The sequence below is a fragment of the Phalacrocorax aristotelis genome, chromosome 1 (assembly GCF_949628215.1).
Source record: "Phalacrocorax aristotelis chromosome 1, bGulAri2.1, whole genome shotgun sequence".
Classification (NCBI taxonomy): Eukaryota; Metazoa; Chordata; class Aves; order Suliformes; family Phalacrocoracidae; genus Phalacrocorax; species Phalacrocorax aristotelis.
The window spans coordinates 85,261,073-85,276,514 of record NC_134276.1 but is presented as its reverse complement, the minus strand read 5'-3'; the positions used below and the strand labels follow the sequence as shown (position 1 = coordinate 85,276,514).

Genomic DNA, 15,442 nt, shown 5'->3' with positions numbered 1-15,442 from the left:
GAAAGCTTAGCTGCTTAAAATCAAATTAAACATAAGATGGGGGACTTATTGCTTCAGTTTTTTACATTTTGTGCTGTATACCCTCTACAGCTATTTAATTTTTACTATAATATTGCTACTATCATCTCCATTGCAGCAGAACAATCTAAAAAGCAAAAAAAAAACCAAATTAATTGCTTAGGAAATCATCTCCTCCTAGATTTATCCTTACTCTGCACATACATTCAAGATCCACAAACAAGAAGAGCCTAAAAAGCCAGACATTTAATAAGATTATAAAATTGTATTGGTTAGGTTACTGAAACTACATTTTATTTCAAAGAAACACAAGATGACTCTGAAAGCAAGATTTCTGAGCTTTCTGAAATATATAAAAGAACACTAATCTCACAGTCCCAAAGCCTGCGCTACTGAGGAGCAAACTTCCTCACAACTCTGCAGTAGCCAAAGGCCACTTTGCATATCTGGGTTATCACTTGCGAAGCCAGAGAGATACTGAAATAGATCCTGAAGTCAAGAAGTTACATAAACTGAAGGTTTTTTATTACGTGTATAAAAGATACTCAACTATATATTTATTTATATTTAATTATAATTTAATTATACATCTCTATCTTTCTAATATATGCATGTGTATTTGTATATGGATATGAAAATGCAAGTGAGAGAGAGAAGCTGATACTCAGGGGTCTTGCCTACTGACAAAAAAGCATCCCAACAGGGATGTGACAGTTTTTAAGCAGAAGACAAATAATTCTCTCTAAAAACAAATATCTTGAGCTGATACAGTGGGTTAACTCAAATACTCAGTTGACTCTTACTGAGCCTGGAAATGGAATTACGTATATGTACATACACACGCTGACATCAGCAAATGAGCTTTCAATGCAAATCGCCTTCAATTTTGGCTCTTATATAAAATGCAAACCGATATGCATCAATGCTAATGTGGCACACTCTCAAGGGACTGTTGAGCTTTGCCAGAAGACTGCACAATGAAGAAGCGCTAGCCCCCTGTGAACCACCCTCCCAAAATAAAGCTATATGCAAGGGACAAGGCTGTTCTGCTACAGTAAAGGACCTGCCTACGCTACCAACATACCAGCAGGAACAACAGCACTGCTCTGAAAACCCAGTATGACTGCTGTACTTTGGCCAAGGTGCTGCACAAAGGAATATCACCCAGGAAGACTGCATATATTTTAATAGAAGATAAAGTGGATGCTCAAAGCATTGGCTGCAGCATTGCCTGAAGTGAACATCGTGCTCTGTAGCAGCTTAGGAAAGTCTGTTTGGTGGTACCGATACCAAGCTGAATTTGATGAGGGAACAGCTGGGTTTTGAGCCAGAAACTCCCCAGAGCAAAGCACAGGGAGGAAGTAACTGCAGAACAGACTTGCAGAGCTGGTATGACATACCATTACTTTTTAACTTGGAAGCAGAATCTGAAGGGTCCGTTCTTGCAGCCAGTCTGCCATTTGATTCACTACCTTAAATACCAAACCCTTAAATCCCACATCATGTATGTTCACAGTTGCAACACCCAGGCACAACTCAGTGGCCATGGTTAGTTTCAGCTTTACAGAACCTTTAAAGTTCTGTTTTTAACCACAGTGATAAACTCTTCTCCTTAGTTTAGTTTTGCTTGCAACAGTCTTCCATTACATGGCTGGTATCTGCTGTGATACTGGTACAATGGATCTCTATTCTTCCCTCAAAACACTCTTCCTGGCTCCTTACAATTACTACCTAAACCCTTAGATGGTAGTTCCTTGGCCTACAAGAAGGCTGGGTATTAAAATGTAGGCTGAATCACTTAGAACAGGACTATGCATGTCCATACTATACAAAATCAGTCTCCAAAGAAGCAGAGTACAAAGAATCAGGACAAGCCAAGCCATTTTTCTTACCATCATCAAAACTTGGGGTGCAAGTGTGGAAATGAGTGTTTCTTCCAGTTACAGTGCTCCAAGAGCTACACAGTCAGGAGTGCCTGACTAGAACAAGGTCTGCACCCACAGCCTGCCATTTTTGACCAATTCAGATTCAGGAGAGACTTCACCTGAGCACTGCCCTTGTGCTACACCACCCCTCCTGCAGCATGGGCTCTGCCCCTCATTGCTGGCTCCCAGCGCCGGGAGGGCCAAACGCAGCCCCATGGGACACGAACAGCTAAGGTGTATTTCTCTGCAGACTCCAAAAAAATCACACAAGGCTGGAGTCCCTCGATGGCTACTGTGAACTCTTATGTGGCAATATCTTCTGAAAAACCCTTTCCACACGCTGAATGAATTGCTGAAGAGGGGGCTGAGATGGCTTAATGGTACACTTAGAGACTCCTGAAGCCCTCTCAAAGACTAAGTTCTGCTGCTACACATACCACAGTCATTGTGAAGCCGGGCTATTCCTCTGCACTCTGCAAAGTAACTATCCTGCTTATGGCTTCTTACCTCTGTCCGACCAAAGTCCCGAGTCTGCTGACCGCCTGGCAATGACTCAGAATAAGAATCAAACAGAGCGCAGTCACGCATGGGCTTCAAAGAAGCTGCAGGGGGAGGATCAAAAAGGGGAAAAGAGAGAGAGATGCCAAGTCTTTGGTTAACACACAGTTCTTTAAAAACTGTTCCAGCATCGTTTTGCCCTTCATTTCTACGTATCAGAACTGATTTACAAGCCACAGATGACAAACACCATGAAGAAAATCTTTGTCTTATATTTTGAATAATTCAGTGTCACGCAATGGATAAAGTGTTAGTTTCTGTTCTAGAAATAATTGTGAAACTTGGGAGAAGTGATTTTTAGAAAACATTAACTGCCAAACAACATCCATTTATTTATATTTTTCCTCCTCACAGTCCAGTATCACCTCAGTCGGCCCTACAGTTTATACCATGCTGTCTTAGGAATGTTAAAGGTACTTACCAAACCTTCAACTCCAATTTTTGACATTTTCAATACTGAAGAGTACAGTGGAATCTACATTATACACTAAAATTGAAGGCCAGCAAAAAACAAGGACACTAAACACATTAAATGCTGCAGTATATACCACCTTTAACCAAACAGCATTGAGAGTGGGGGTAGGGGCTCTAACTTCTCACAGGAATATTCACAAGAACCTCATTTCTATTCCACAAGCTCAGGTCCTTCTGCTGATCTCACTCTGGGATTAGTTCCTCTGAGACAAATCTGTCTTACAAGCTGGAAAACAGCTTTTCTTTAAGATCAATATATTGAAAGGCAGAATAATCAGTTCTCACATCAAATTTCTAGTCTCTGGCTAGCATCTAGTTTATCTGAGTAAATTAAGCTCCTGCAAATCCGTCTTAATTTACAATAGAGGGTTACATACAGGGCAAATAGCTTTACAGATTCTGTAAATTAGTTTTAATAAAACCTTTCAGAAAAGAAGGTGGTGGGTCAAACTGTCAATGGACCTGTGGCAAGATAGCATTTGGCCCTGTGCTTGTAGTTTAAAGAACAAGCATAAAACTAGCAAGATTAATTCATTCTTAAATGCTGTTTTATACTCCAAGCCACTTTATTTGAAGCTTTAACACTCTTATATGCAAATATTTCACTTGAACCAAATTCTGCCTCATTCCGAAACCAATAAAACAACCTATTGAAAAGCAGTTTCCAGTAATCTTCATCAGGTTCCTAAGCCAAAAAAAAACCAAACCCAAACCAAAACCCAGAAAAGTAAGTCTCACAAAAATCAAATTATGAAAACATGAAAACAGAAAATTTCTCTTGAAAATTTCTTTTGACATTTTAGGTAAGTGTATGAGGTGCTTGCTTACCGATGCTTTCATTCCAGAAGTTGATACAACCAGGTCTCTACACTTTCTTGTGATTCACAGCATTAGTGTGTTCAGATGTTCTGCTTTTTACTAACAAAATTTTTTCAAAAGACAGATTTCTGAATCCTGACTGGGCAGCAGAACAAGCACGAGATATTTTCAGACTCTCAGACTAACCAGATTTACCATATTACCTGAGTTATTTAGAGTCCCACAACAAACAATTAGTCCTTTCACCTCTTCCACGTAGATCAGCTTGCAATGCTTGACTGCATGCAACACCACGAAACAATCATCATCTATGAAAATGGTAAAGATCCCAGTGCTGAAAGGGACACATCTGGGAACAAGAGGACTCCCAGGGAACAACCACAGCTTACCATGCTCTTCATCCCGTTGACATAATGATCCCCTACCACTAAAGATAGTTATTTCCATTGCAGTTTTCCTAAAAAGGCTTTCTGTGAAGACGTACCAACAAGAACCTGTATGGAGGAGCTTACAAGCTAATTTATGATGAGAACAGGCATGAGAGTAGTGAGCAAAGTTGTGGTCCTGGAGGGAAAACGGTAGCTGTAATTGTGACAAGGGAATGTAATTAGAGACACTGAAAGTGATGAAGTCTTGGAGGTGCAGATTTTACAGGAGCTTCTCCTCTTGGATATGAAGATAGTGGATTATAAGGAACATGACTCCACCAGAAATTATTTCAAAAATCTGATACAGGGTGAACATTTAACTTCCCTAACTACAGCTTGATTTGCTCTTTTCCTGACTTTTAATATATTCAGTGTCATCAAATTTAATGGAGATTTTATTAGGTCTTAAATATTATCCCTTAGCACTATAATTATCGTCTGTGATTAATCCTTCTTGCCCTAGAAAGACATGCACAATTTTTAGATGGAACAGTACATATTTCAATGTTCATTTATAATTACAAGAGACATAACTGAAGAGAACAAATGAAAGGGCAGGTCTCTCACTGTACACTGTTACTGAGGCTTTTTTTAAATTAATTTATCCTTGTGCTACAAACTGTTGTAATCCCCCCAACATTACTGCAAATTACTTAAAGAATCTGTGGATTACATAAAATGAATTACAAAAAAAATTCAACCTTTGATACAACCAGTAACTGCATCTAACAAAATATATTAGAATAAGAAGTTCTAAAGCAGTCCAGTGTCGTTTTCAACACATCTTCAAGAGAGAGGTACATAAGGGAAAACCATTAAAAGAGTTAAAAAGCCATGTAAATCTTGTTAGATTATATTTGCTACAGATAATCACCTGCCACTTTAGCTGCAATGACACCTGAAGCGCACTGGAGCAAGGAAGCGGACATTAAGGAGCAGGTAACTACGTTTTGCATCGCTACTTTGTGCTTTTATACGTTCCTTCAGCAATCGCCTCATAAGCACAACCAAAAATGAATGTGTTAAAAAGCAACCAGAGAGCCATTATGCAGCCCACCTACAGGGTGGAAAACAAAACCTGTCTCACACGTACGTTGGGTTCCTGAGACGGCCCCAGAGAGACAACTTGCTGCAGGGACATTACCTGCTTGAAGGTACTCGGGCAGCAGCGTCTCCGGCAGTGTCTCTGGCAGCTGGTAACCATTCTTCCTCGCAACCACAAGGTGGAAAGCGGCACAAAACTCCGGGAGTGTCAGCGCCCCATCGCAATCCACATCGCTCAGCTCCCTGCGGGTACAATGGCACACGTTTTCCAGGCCATTACCTCAGGGAAACATATATGTGCCATCACAGAGGGACAGAAATGCAACTTTGAGAAGGAATATTCTAATACTAGACAAGCACCTCCGTCATTTGCACTTGATCCTAACTTGTACATTTGTGTCGGGGAAAATGAAGCAAACCAGTTTTCTAATACTGACTTGTTGCTTTTTTCTTTTTTAATAAGGTACTTTTGTTATGCATCATACCAAACAATATAATGGTATGTATATATTTTTAACATGAAATACATACCTTGTACTTCCAAGGGTGAAATTAACTTTTAGCTAGTTTTGGCTAATTCATGCAGGATCTTGAACAGTGCAAGCAGAAGTTAAAAGTGGACTTCCGCAAAGGGTTACTACTTAGCACTAGTGACTAGCCTCAAGAAAAGAGCTAAAGAAATGCTTTTGACAAGTTTTAATGTTATTGTTAAGTGCTCACTAAAGCTGTTCTGCCTTTAATTCTAGGATGCTTCTCAATCAATAAAAATGGACTTCAGAAATTCAAGAATTCAAATTTATAAATTAAGTCTTTGCAAGAAATAAATATTTTATCATTAGTACATGGACTAAAATAAACTAACACATAACTTCCTACTCTTTGAAAGTAATGAGCATTTTTCAAACTGTTGAGGTTAGAGTAACAAAGACTGAAACATCCCATGTGTTTAATACAGTGACACAGCCTGATAAAACACACCATCACAAAATTATAATTATCTCCTAGAAAGGAATACTTTCCTTTAAATTTTGCACAGAGGACAACTTGTGGCAGCAACTGAAAAAAGTGTTTTGTTAACACATTGGGTTAACCCATTCTTCTTAAATAGTCTTAAATTCTAGTATTTACTTTCCCCAACACAATGTTTCTTCAGTTGTTGTTTTTATTTTCACAACTGACAATCTGCTTTGAAAAGGTTCCAGGCATATTCTTTGACCCCGACAGATGTGTAGGCTCTTGCAAGCTTTTCTTCTCATCTCTCTTCATAAAAGCATACATAAAAGTTAAACTTCTATCAGCATTTTTGATCAACATTTAAAACTGTTTGTTCTGCCTATCTGAGATGCAAGGATGACGCTGAATTACAAAGCACCATGTTGTTTATGAAAATATAATAGATTCCTTGTCAAATTTTATCAGGTACAGTTCCATCTGCAATCGTTTCTAAATAAGCTCATGAAAAGTAAATGTGCTGGTTCATTAGAAAAGCACTGATGAATTATGTAGTTGTACTTACTAAAAATTAGGCATTAATCAGGCCTCCTCTGACAAAACACAGCCAGAAACAAAAAACCAACAGAACATCTAAAACATTCCAGAGGTGGTACTTCTCTGTGTTGTTTCATGAAGAACATCAGTTCGTTGAGCTAATGATGCTGCTTACAATATACTTAAGAACAGCTCTCGGTTATGTCACTGTTCAAACCTTCCCATCCCTGCTGAGCAGGCGAACATCTCTCCAGAAAACAAGCATGTCAGGAAGCTCAATGAGCACCCTGCTGCTTCGGCCTGGAAGTGATTCTGGTGATAAGAGCAATTATAACTGAAGACACTTTTCAAAATTTAACAAGAACTCTTGAATTAAGCATCTTTTAAAAAAAACAGGATACGCAACCCCAACACTATTACAGTACTTACCAGATGTGAGAAAGCTCTGGGATGGGCAGCTTTGATTTTGTGAAGAAATTCTTTGCCACGGAACCTGTTGGGAGACCATGCCTTAATTAGCCATTGGAAATAAATTCTCAAATTACTTACCTTTGCCCGGGGCTGCTGTACCAGAAGCAGCTGGTTACTTTATGTCCGAGAGATGCTCAGATTAACTGGATGCTAATAGAGCTGCTGGACCATTTGTCGCTTGGTGAATAAGTGAGAGAGAAAGCCAGACAGAGCTGTTGACCTCATTTCCCCATTCCCTCCATATGGGAAAAATAAACAGAAAACATGCTTCAGTACTAGTGATTCTAACCAGCATTATTAGTACGTCACCAATGACAAACTAACACACACAAACAGCTCTGCTTCACCCAGAAGCCATGTATGTGGCCGTACAGTGCTGTAGTGTCTGCACTGCTCTCCCACGATCCTGCTGCAACCATGGCTTCTCCGTGCAGTGGCTCAAATGTTAAGAAAAAGAAAAAACCCAGGGGATCCACACAGCGCATAGCTACGCCTTGCTGCAGGCATCCTCACTCACCCTGCCACAACAGCCCTTCTCATTCTTCTCCTTGCTAATAAATCCATTATTTCACCATCCCATCCGCACAGGCTACAGAGGTAGCACAAGATCCCTGTAACGTCCAAGCCCTTCCTGGATAGGGGCTTACAAAACGTAAGGCAAATGTAATGCAGATGCTTCTAAGGTGTCTGCTACTCTTCCCTTTGTGCATTCAGGTCGGATCACCCACTGCAGGGCATAAGAAAAGCTGTAACTGGGGCAGGTCCAAGACTCACCTAGCACAGCATGCTCTCTCCAACACCGGATACCAAGGGAGGACTATGTGACCATGACAAAGCCACGTGATAATAATGTAGCTCCAGAATATCCCCCAACCTCTGACCACCTGCGATTCAGGAACTTTCTCAACCAGGGGTAGCACTTAAATATTCAATAACTTCTGACAGATCTTTCAATCACAGGTTTCTCAAATAACTTCTTAAACCTGGACAAACCTCTAGCATCTGTAGCACCCTGCAGCAAGGAATTCTACAGCTTAATTATTTTAGGATGCCGTGGAAGCTCAAATTTATCATTTATAAATAGTAATTTTGGATGTGCAAGGACTGCCTGAGACTCTTGCTCAACATAAAGGAAAACACACAGCTACCTGAGAGGCTGTATATGCATATATACATACATAGTTACAGACGTATATACGCCTGTGAGGAAACACCATGTTGTTGTTATACCACCGTTTTCTCTTTCAAGCAAATTATATTAAGGGAACTTAACTGAGGCAAAGGACTCACTTTCAAATTTACAAAGAACTGGTGAAGCATTAATTTTTCAGTAGCAGGTAATTTAAACTTTTGGCTGGATCAGAGCCTCCTGAACCCCAATAACAGAGCAGGGCTTAGTAAAACTGCCTCAGTTTAAAGCCTGTGGTATCTTCCTTGCCAGACCAACTGTCTGTACCTGCAGTGCCTCCCTCCCACGAGCAGCCTGATCCTCCTATTCAGGATGGAAATGCAATCTCAATACGCTGTTAACAATACTTTTACCGTGCATGTGCTTTCCAGGATTTGCTTTTAATCAGCTAAAGGTCAAGAATTTCAGTCCCCCGGAGCCATAAACACTCAAGGCTTGACTACACAGGACAGTTAACTGTATGGTTTGCTTTCATCACATGGACGCTGCCACCTTTCTGCTGGGAATGCAAGCACAACCCTAAGCGGGATTTCAGTTCAATATACACTGCAGGTGTGATGCACAAATATAGCAGATCAAATGCAGAGAGCTCATCTTAGTTTTTACTGAATCACCAGCACTTCTCCCCTTAGATGTAATTATTCTTCTAAAATCAGGGTATTTAGGAACAAACATAATGGCCACAGTATTGGTTGCTCTTTCAATTGTCTGCCTCTAAAAAGAAAATGCAATCAACTCTTTCTCATAAACTCACTCCAGCGAGAAAAAAAATAATTTAACTACTTAACACTTCTCACCTCTCAGTCTCGTCCCTCTACTCAACACACACAGTGTTTGGTAAAATTACCTGAAATAAAGGAGTTCAGGTCGGGCTGCAGGGACCTGAACTGGTTGATGTAGTAGTCTCGCTGCTCCTCTGTTATCCTCCAAGGGTCATCTGAGTAGTGGGAGCTGCTGTCCTGCTGCTCCCGCTCTGCTGAAAGAGACTGAAGGGAGGGACACTGGCAGCAGCCACAGGCAGCGGGCCAGAAGGGCCAAGCGGGGCAATGGCAACCTCAAGAAACCAGATTCACTCTATTCTATGATGAGACAGGTATTTTAAAGGATGAGGAGCAGAAATGGCCACGCTGATTACCATCCCACTACTTATCTGTTAAAGCTGAAGCTAATATTGGGTATCTAACCAGCCAGTTGAAGGAAGTTTACACGACTGAAGCTAAAAGGAAATCTTATTACTCCTGACTGCAAAAGGAAAGTCCAAGTCATACCATACTACCTCTGGATTCATTCTGAGGGTTCATTTTGGCTGCATGCGTTACAACCCTGACCTGCACTCTATACAACTAAAATGGATGGAACCAGTGAAAGACCTAAAGCCGTATTTATTCAGCATGGTGCATGAAAATTTAGCTCTGCTAAGAAACTATGTATTTAATCTAGGAGTGGTGCTGTAACTACAGAGCTATACCACTTCTGGACCCTCAGCTCACCCAGGTAACTGCACACATTAAACAGACCCAGGGAGACTTGCAACCCCCTACAGACCTTCTCAACCTTCTGTCGCTTCCCATGGTTTAGGTAAAAATTGTCCTTCAGGAAGAAGAATGTTCTGGAGAAGAAGGACATTTTACCCATTTACCTTTGTTTTCTGATTGACTTGTTTAAGGGAGGTTGGGTGGCGGTGTCTAGAAGAGGGCTGCCGGTACAATTAGCGCCTTTGTCAAACTGGAATGACTTAGTATTCAAGATTTAAGCCTGGATGACAACACTCTTGCAAAAGCAAGAATGAACAATAATCAGGCTCTAACCAGCTCTGCAACCCCTTCTCTGACATACTGGTCCATTTCCTAAGAAAGCGCAAAACCCCGGTTCTGAAACACCTCGAAAGATCCCCAAAACAGGCAACATCATAAAGCTTTATATTAACTTTCATTTCGAAGTGCTACACAAATGCACCCTATTTCCTTTCAAGTTAGCACAAATCATGTGACACTACCTGTAGATCTTTTCCTGAGGCTCAGGTGACATTTTATTATGGGTGTCAGGTGCTAAGCACTAGGGAAAAGGTACAGAGTCTCTGAGTCTTATTTAGGAAAAGCTCTCCCGTAAGACAGCTTTGTCCTTCCATAGGGCAAACAAGTAGTTTGCCTAGTCAGTGCACAGCAGGCATACTGGAACATCTGAAAGACCTGCTTTTGCAGCCAGCAGCAAAACATATGACCCATCTCATAAAAGCAAGCAAATATCCAGGAATTCATTTATTCTGTTTGAGATGTGATTTAACCAACTGGGGTGAAAAAAAAAGAGGCTATGCAAAGCACTGGGCTGTAAATTCTGTGCACGTGTTACAGACAACATTCTAGATCAAGCAGGAATCTCTGTGAAACCTCTTATTTTAAATGAAAGTGTTTTATTTTTTCTAGGATAACCTCAATTTTTTAAATTTATTTTTTAATTGAAGATTCACAGTCTAGTTTTCCTATCTATGCTATTTGGTGCTTCTCACTGTACTTACCTTCAGCAATTCAATTAATTGGCTTATTTATTTTAACTTCTCCTTCCCATTAGCTTTTTTTTTTTAGTTTTTCATATACAAGAAAAAGCATGCATCAGCCTCTGGTGTAAAAACACCATGTACAACACTTTTTTCTTTTGAAGTGGGAATTCTTCTGCCCTTTTTTGTGTGTTTTTAATTTCTGTACTGTTTTATTAGTAGTACCTCTAAAGAAAAACATGCAATTCATTACCCGATTAAGAGTTGAACAGGGGAGTGCAGGTTTGGTTCCATAATTCCCCGATGATAGTCCATCTTGCTGGTGAGCAGAGTGTCTGACTTCGTAAGTAGCTACAGACATTTAAAATAAAGTATATAAATGAAAGAGTAATCAGAAAGATTCTACTAGGCTAAAGGAAATAATTAAACACCACAAAGGCAAGAATCTAGCTTGTGAACCTACTATCACAGTATCAAAGTTCATTTTGTCAAACATCTACCAAGTGAACCTAGTGGCATAGTATGAGAGCCCATTTTGTCTTCAGCAACAAAATTCCAGCCACATACTTGTCTTTACCATTACTTCATTCTTCTTCAGACATTATTGCTAGAAATTGTCAGTTATATATTACTAGATAACAGAAATCATTGTTCATCACGTTGAAATATTTCTATAGCCTGTTTATAAGTTGATACATTTTATATAGCACAAGAATGCATTACAAATAAGAAGTAATTCAACTGAGCTGAAAAAAAAATGCTTTGACAACACTATCAAACAGTAAATCACTAATTTTCTATATACTTTTCATCCCCCTTCCCTAATTTCTGTTGAAAACCCAAATACGTGACTCACTGCTTTGCATTATTTGGAGTAGTTGGTAAACAAAAGTAACAATTACTTCTTCTTTTGCTAAAATAAGTCACTTGTATTCCACTGCAGCAAATATAGTAAGCAATGACATAACAGCACGTTTAAGAACAATGTTTTAAAAATAGGTCAAGCATGCAAACACAAAGGCAACTCACAAACTCTTACAGAGCTGAGAACTGCTGCTGCCAGTGTATTTAAAGTGTACCACTAGAAAGAAGACTGCATTAGACCGACAGAAGTTAGAAGTTAAAAGACTCTTCATGAAAAGTGAGACCAAGAAATCTTAAAAATGTTGAGCTCAGGAAGACCTTAAAAATTATATCCCTAACCCCCTTGCTTTCCTGAGTGGTCTTATCCCGCATTAGTATCTATTTTTATTGCTGTACAAGTAACTTCTAATTTCAGGAAAAAACCACAGGAAGGAAGTTGGGGAAAACATACAGACGCCCTCAGAGAGGAGATTTAGGCACAAGGCCACACTGCTGTGTGTTTGCTACCAAGAAAAGCTTCCAAAACTCCCAAGCAAAAAAAGCGTCTATAGTCACGGATGCAGTGCGAAGGGCTGCCCTTGAAGCCACACTGTCCAGTTTCAGGGTCAGACCAGCAGTACCGAAGAGCCCACCCAGCTCAGTGCTGTGGCACCAGCACCTCCTGCACGAACATGAATACGAGTGCTCTTCAGAAAATTGGAAGGGTCCTAATCTTAAAGGCCAGGAAGAGCCAGTAGGTCATCGAGACTGGCACTTGGTACAGCATGGGCAATCAAACGTTACCCGCTTACTGCCACTGAGAATACCTTTGGCTGCAGTATCACCCCAGGGGGATTAAAACAGGGGAGGTTCCCTTTCTGGAAAATAACCATGGTGTTCTACACCTCTAAGATGTTATCACCTTAAAAATTCAAGCAGTTTAATAATTAATTTTAGAAGTTGATAGCCGGATTGGATGCAGCTGCCTCTACTCACCTTGCACAGCCATTGACTTAATGAGAAATTTCACTGAAGTTACATTTGCAACCAAATTCAGAGAAACAAAAACCTAACACCCAAAATACTCCCCCCAATGCTGACAGATCTGGGACAGAGTCCCAGAAAACAGCAGAGCACACAACATGGTTGGCTGCTCCCGATAGTTGCATCCACCCTGAAGAGCTGAGCAGGAGGCTATCTGCCAGATGTCTTCTCTACTGGAGCAGAACACGTGTCATACGAGACATCCTCGCTAGTGTTGCTTATTTCAGAAGTCAACCACCGCTGTTTTGATCAGTTATTCCAAGGATGGGGAAAAGTCCCATCTCTGAACAAACAACTGTTTACCTAACCAGCACACGAATGCCTGTGACTCAGTACTGGTATGGTTTTTACATGAAGGCCACTTGATAGTGTTGAACACGTTCTTACAATGGCTGTAGTGAGTTTCAAAATGTTGTAATAGCTCTGTTTTTTCACTGATTTGTAAATAAGGACAACAGCTAAAGGACTAGCATGCTCCGCTCCTCACTCACTGCAAACACACTAACTGAAAGCAGGAGGGATGGTATACACCAATGCCTACTATTGCCACCATCTCGGTCACCAGAAGTTGCAATTAGGAGAGCAAAGGCAACTTCCTATTCACAGGAGCTTCTAAAGCCTTAGTAGAACTGGCTTCTGCCCCATTACCTCTTACTAAAATCAAAATGTTGCGCCGCCTACTCTAATGGCAGTGTGATCAAGGACAGAGCATCTATGTAGTGCCCTATTTTCATCTATTTTGTCTAAGTTATGTTGTGGGACACTTTCTATATTCATGCCCTATTGTTATTTCCATTACGGAACCAGAGAGATTATCATCCTTTCCTGCAAAGGAAGGTTCATTGTCAATCTGAAAACCAATATAGCAGCTACTGAAATCAGGAGTGTGCTTTTCTTCCCCTCTAATGAAACCAAAAGCATCAGGTACACTGAAAATACTCACAAACACTCTGTCACTGGGATATACTGCACAGTCTTATCAGAGGTTAGGTACTAGCATTTATCTGTGAGCAGAGACACATAAATCTAACTGAATTACCAGAAAGCGAACAGGACTGAACAATCAAAATAAAAATAGATGATCAAATTGTCTTCCAGAACACAGGTCTAATTAAGTGTTAAAATCGTTAGGCTGACTGTCAGTCGCATTTGAAATTTGGATGCTTCTGAGAAGAAAAGAAAAAATGAGTACAATGTGCACATCCCAGCTTTTATCCTACCTCCATGCTGCTGCTCCAGCCCACTTCTTGATTTACCATATCCATAACTTAAGGGTATTCTCTGGTAAGTAGATGGAGAAGCAGGAGGTGAGCAGATTGGAGACATCGGTGGAGACTTGGGGTCCTGTTTTAAAAACACACCAAAACAAAACAGAATTCTGAGACAACAGCAAAACAACCAAATAATCCTGCACGGTAATCTGAACGCATACAGCATGATGGACAAAGATTAGGCAAGTGCTGTAGTTCCCTGAGGCCCTTTATTTCCAAGAAAAGGATCCTTAAAAACAAAAAATTGGTAAAGATGGAATTTGGTATTGAGCCTTCTAGGGGTAAAGCATGGCAATGCCATGGCAAAGCTTTACAATAAACAGCTTAAGGTATTTTACTTCCAAAAGATGCCTGAAGAAGTATTTGTAGAATGTTTAATGTGAGTGGGTATCTTTGAATTTACATAACACATTTAGTTAGGGTGAGTGCATTCTTTGCAGGAGAGCATTTTTCATATAAAACTTTCAAAAAATTGAAATAAATCTCCAAATTGGTATTTTAAGCACTCTCTGGATTTGCAGGTGTTACTGGGTGTCTACCCTACAGCATTCTCTTTACCTTGACTTACAGATTGTTTTCCTGTGTAAAAAGGAAAATATAACACAACAGAGAACCTAGATGGAGCCAGGGGTTGAGGGCAACGTTCTACTACAGTGTCAGCACACACAGGCAGATAGGCATACATGCTGCTGCTTCTTCCTCATCCTGTTATTCCACCCATGTATCTTGTCATCAGCTCACTCCTGTTCGTTGACCTCAGGCTGGGAATGCTGTTACTCACGCCAACGCGCTGTGTGGTGAATGTGTGCGCACATTGGGGGAAGATAAAAGCACCTGCCACCAGGCATTTACAACATGACCCAATATGCTACCAGGAGAGAAGGTGTCAGGCCTAGGGAAAATTATGGAAACCAAGGTTGCACTGTGAAGCCGCTTGTATCGCAATAAGTGCTCTCAACCCTCCTAAATACAGGTAACAAATCTCCCTTGGATAGCGTTATTAAACTGGCAACTCAGAACGACAGACACTGGGACGATGTTTCACTGAGGACAAAAGTAACGCAGATTTCTTCTGGACTATTCCTGGGGAAAATTAGAATGGAAGAAAACCTGATGGCCTTATCCCACACAGAAATAGTGGCTTGTGATTCAACACCTCTTCTCCAACTGAATATTTCTGTCTTGACTAAGGATCATATCAGCCATGAGCAATGGCTCTGTTTCCTGTTCTGTTTCACAGACAGATTTCTATTTGCTGCTCCTCCCATAGTCCTCACCGAGAAACAGTGCTGGACTAAGTAGGAGGACAACACTGAAAGAATATATACAAAATATTACAGGGCTGACAGCTTTATATAAGCTCATATGAAGAAATT

At 40.4% G+C, this 15,442-nt stretch overlaps 1 protein-coding gene across 5 annotated transcripts in view; it reads right to left on the bottom strand.

Annotated features, from left to right (window-relative positions):
• The window catches only part of REPS2 (RALBP1 associated Eps domain containing 2), a 99,322-nt gene that overhangs the window by 45,633 nt on the left and 38,247 nt on the right, over positions 1–15,442 (bottom strand). For all 5 annotated transcript variants that reach the window (XM_075096261.1, XM_075096233.1, XM_075096228.1 and 2 more), the window contains exons 4-9: positions 14,016–14,139; positions 11,162–11,259; positions 9,262–9,400; positions 7,184–7,247; positions 5,367–5,509; positions 2,451–2,545 (exon numbers count right to left, since the gene is read on the bottom strand). In XM_075096261.1, coding sequence (XP_074952362.1) covers positions 2,451–2,545; positions 5,367–5,509; positions 7,184–7,247; positions 9,262–9,400; positions 11,162–11,259; positions 14,016–14,139 — 663 coding nt within the window. The remainder of the gene's footprint in view (positions 1–2,450; positions 2,546–5,366; positions 5,510–7,183; positions 7,248–9,261; positions 9,401–11,161; positions 11,260–14,015; positions 14,140–15,442) is intronic.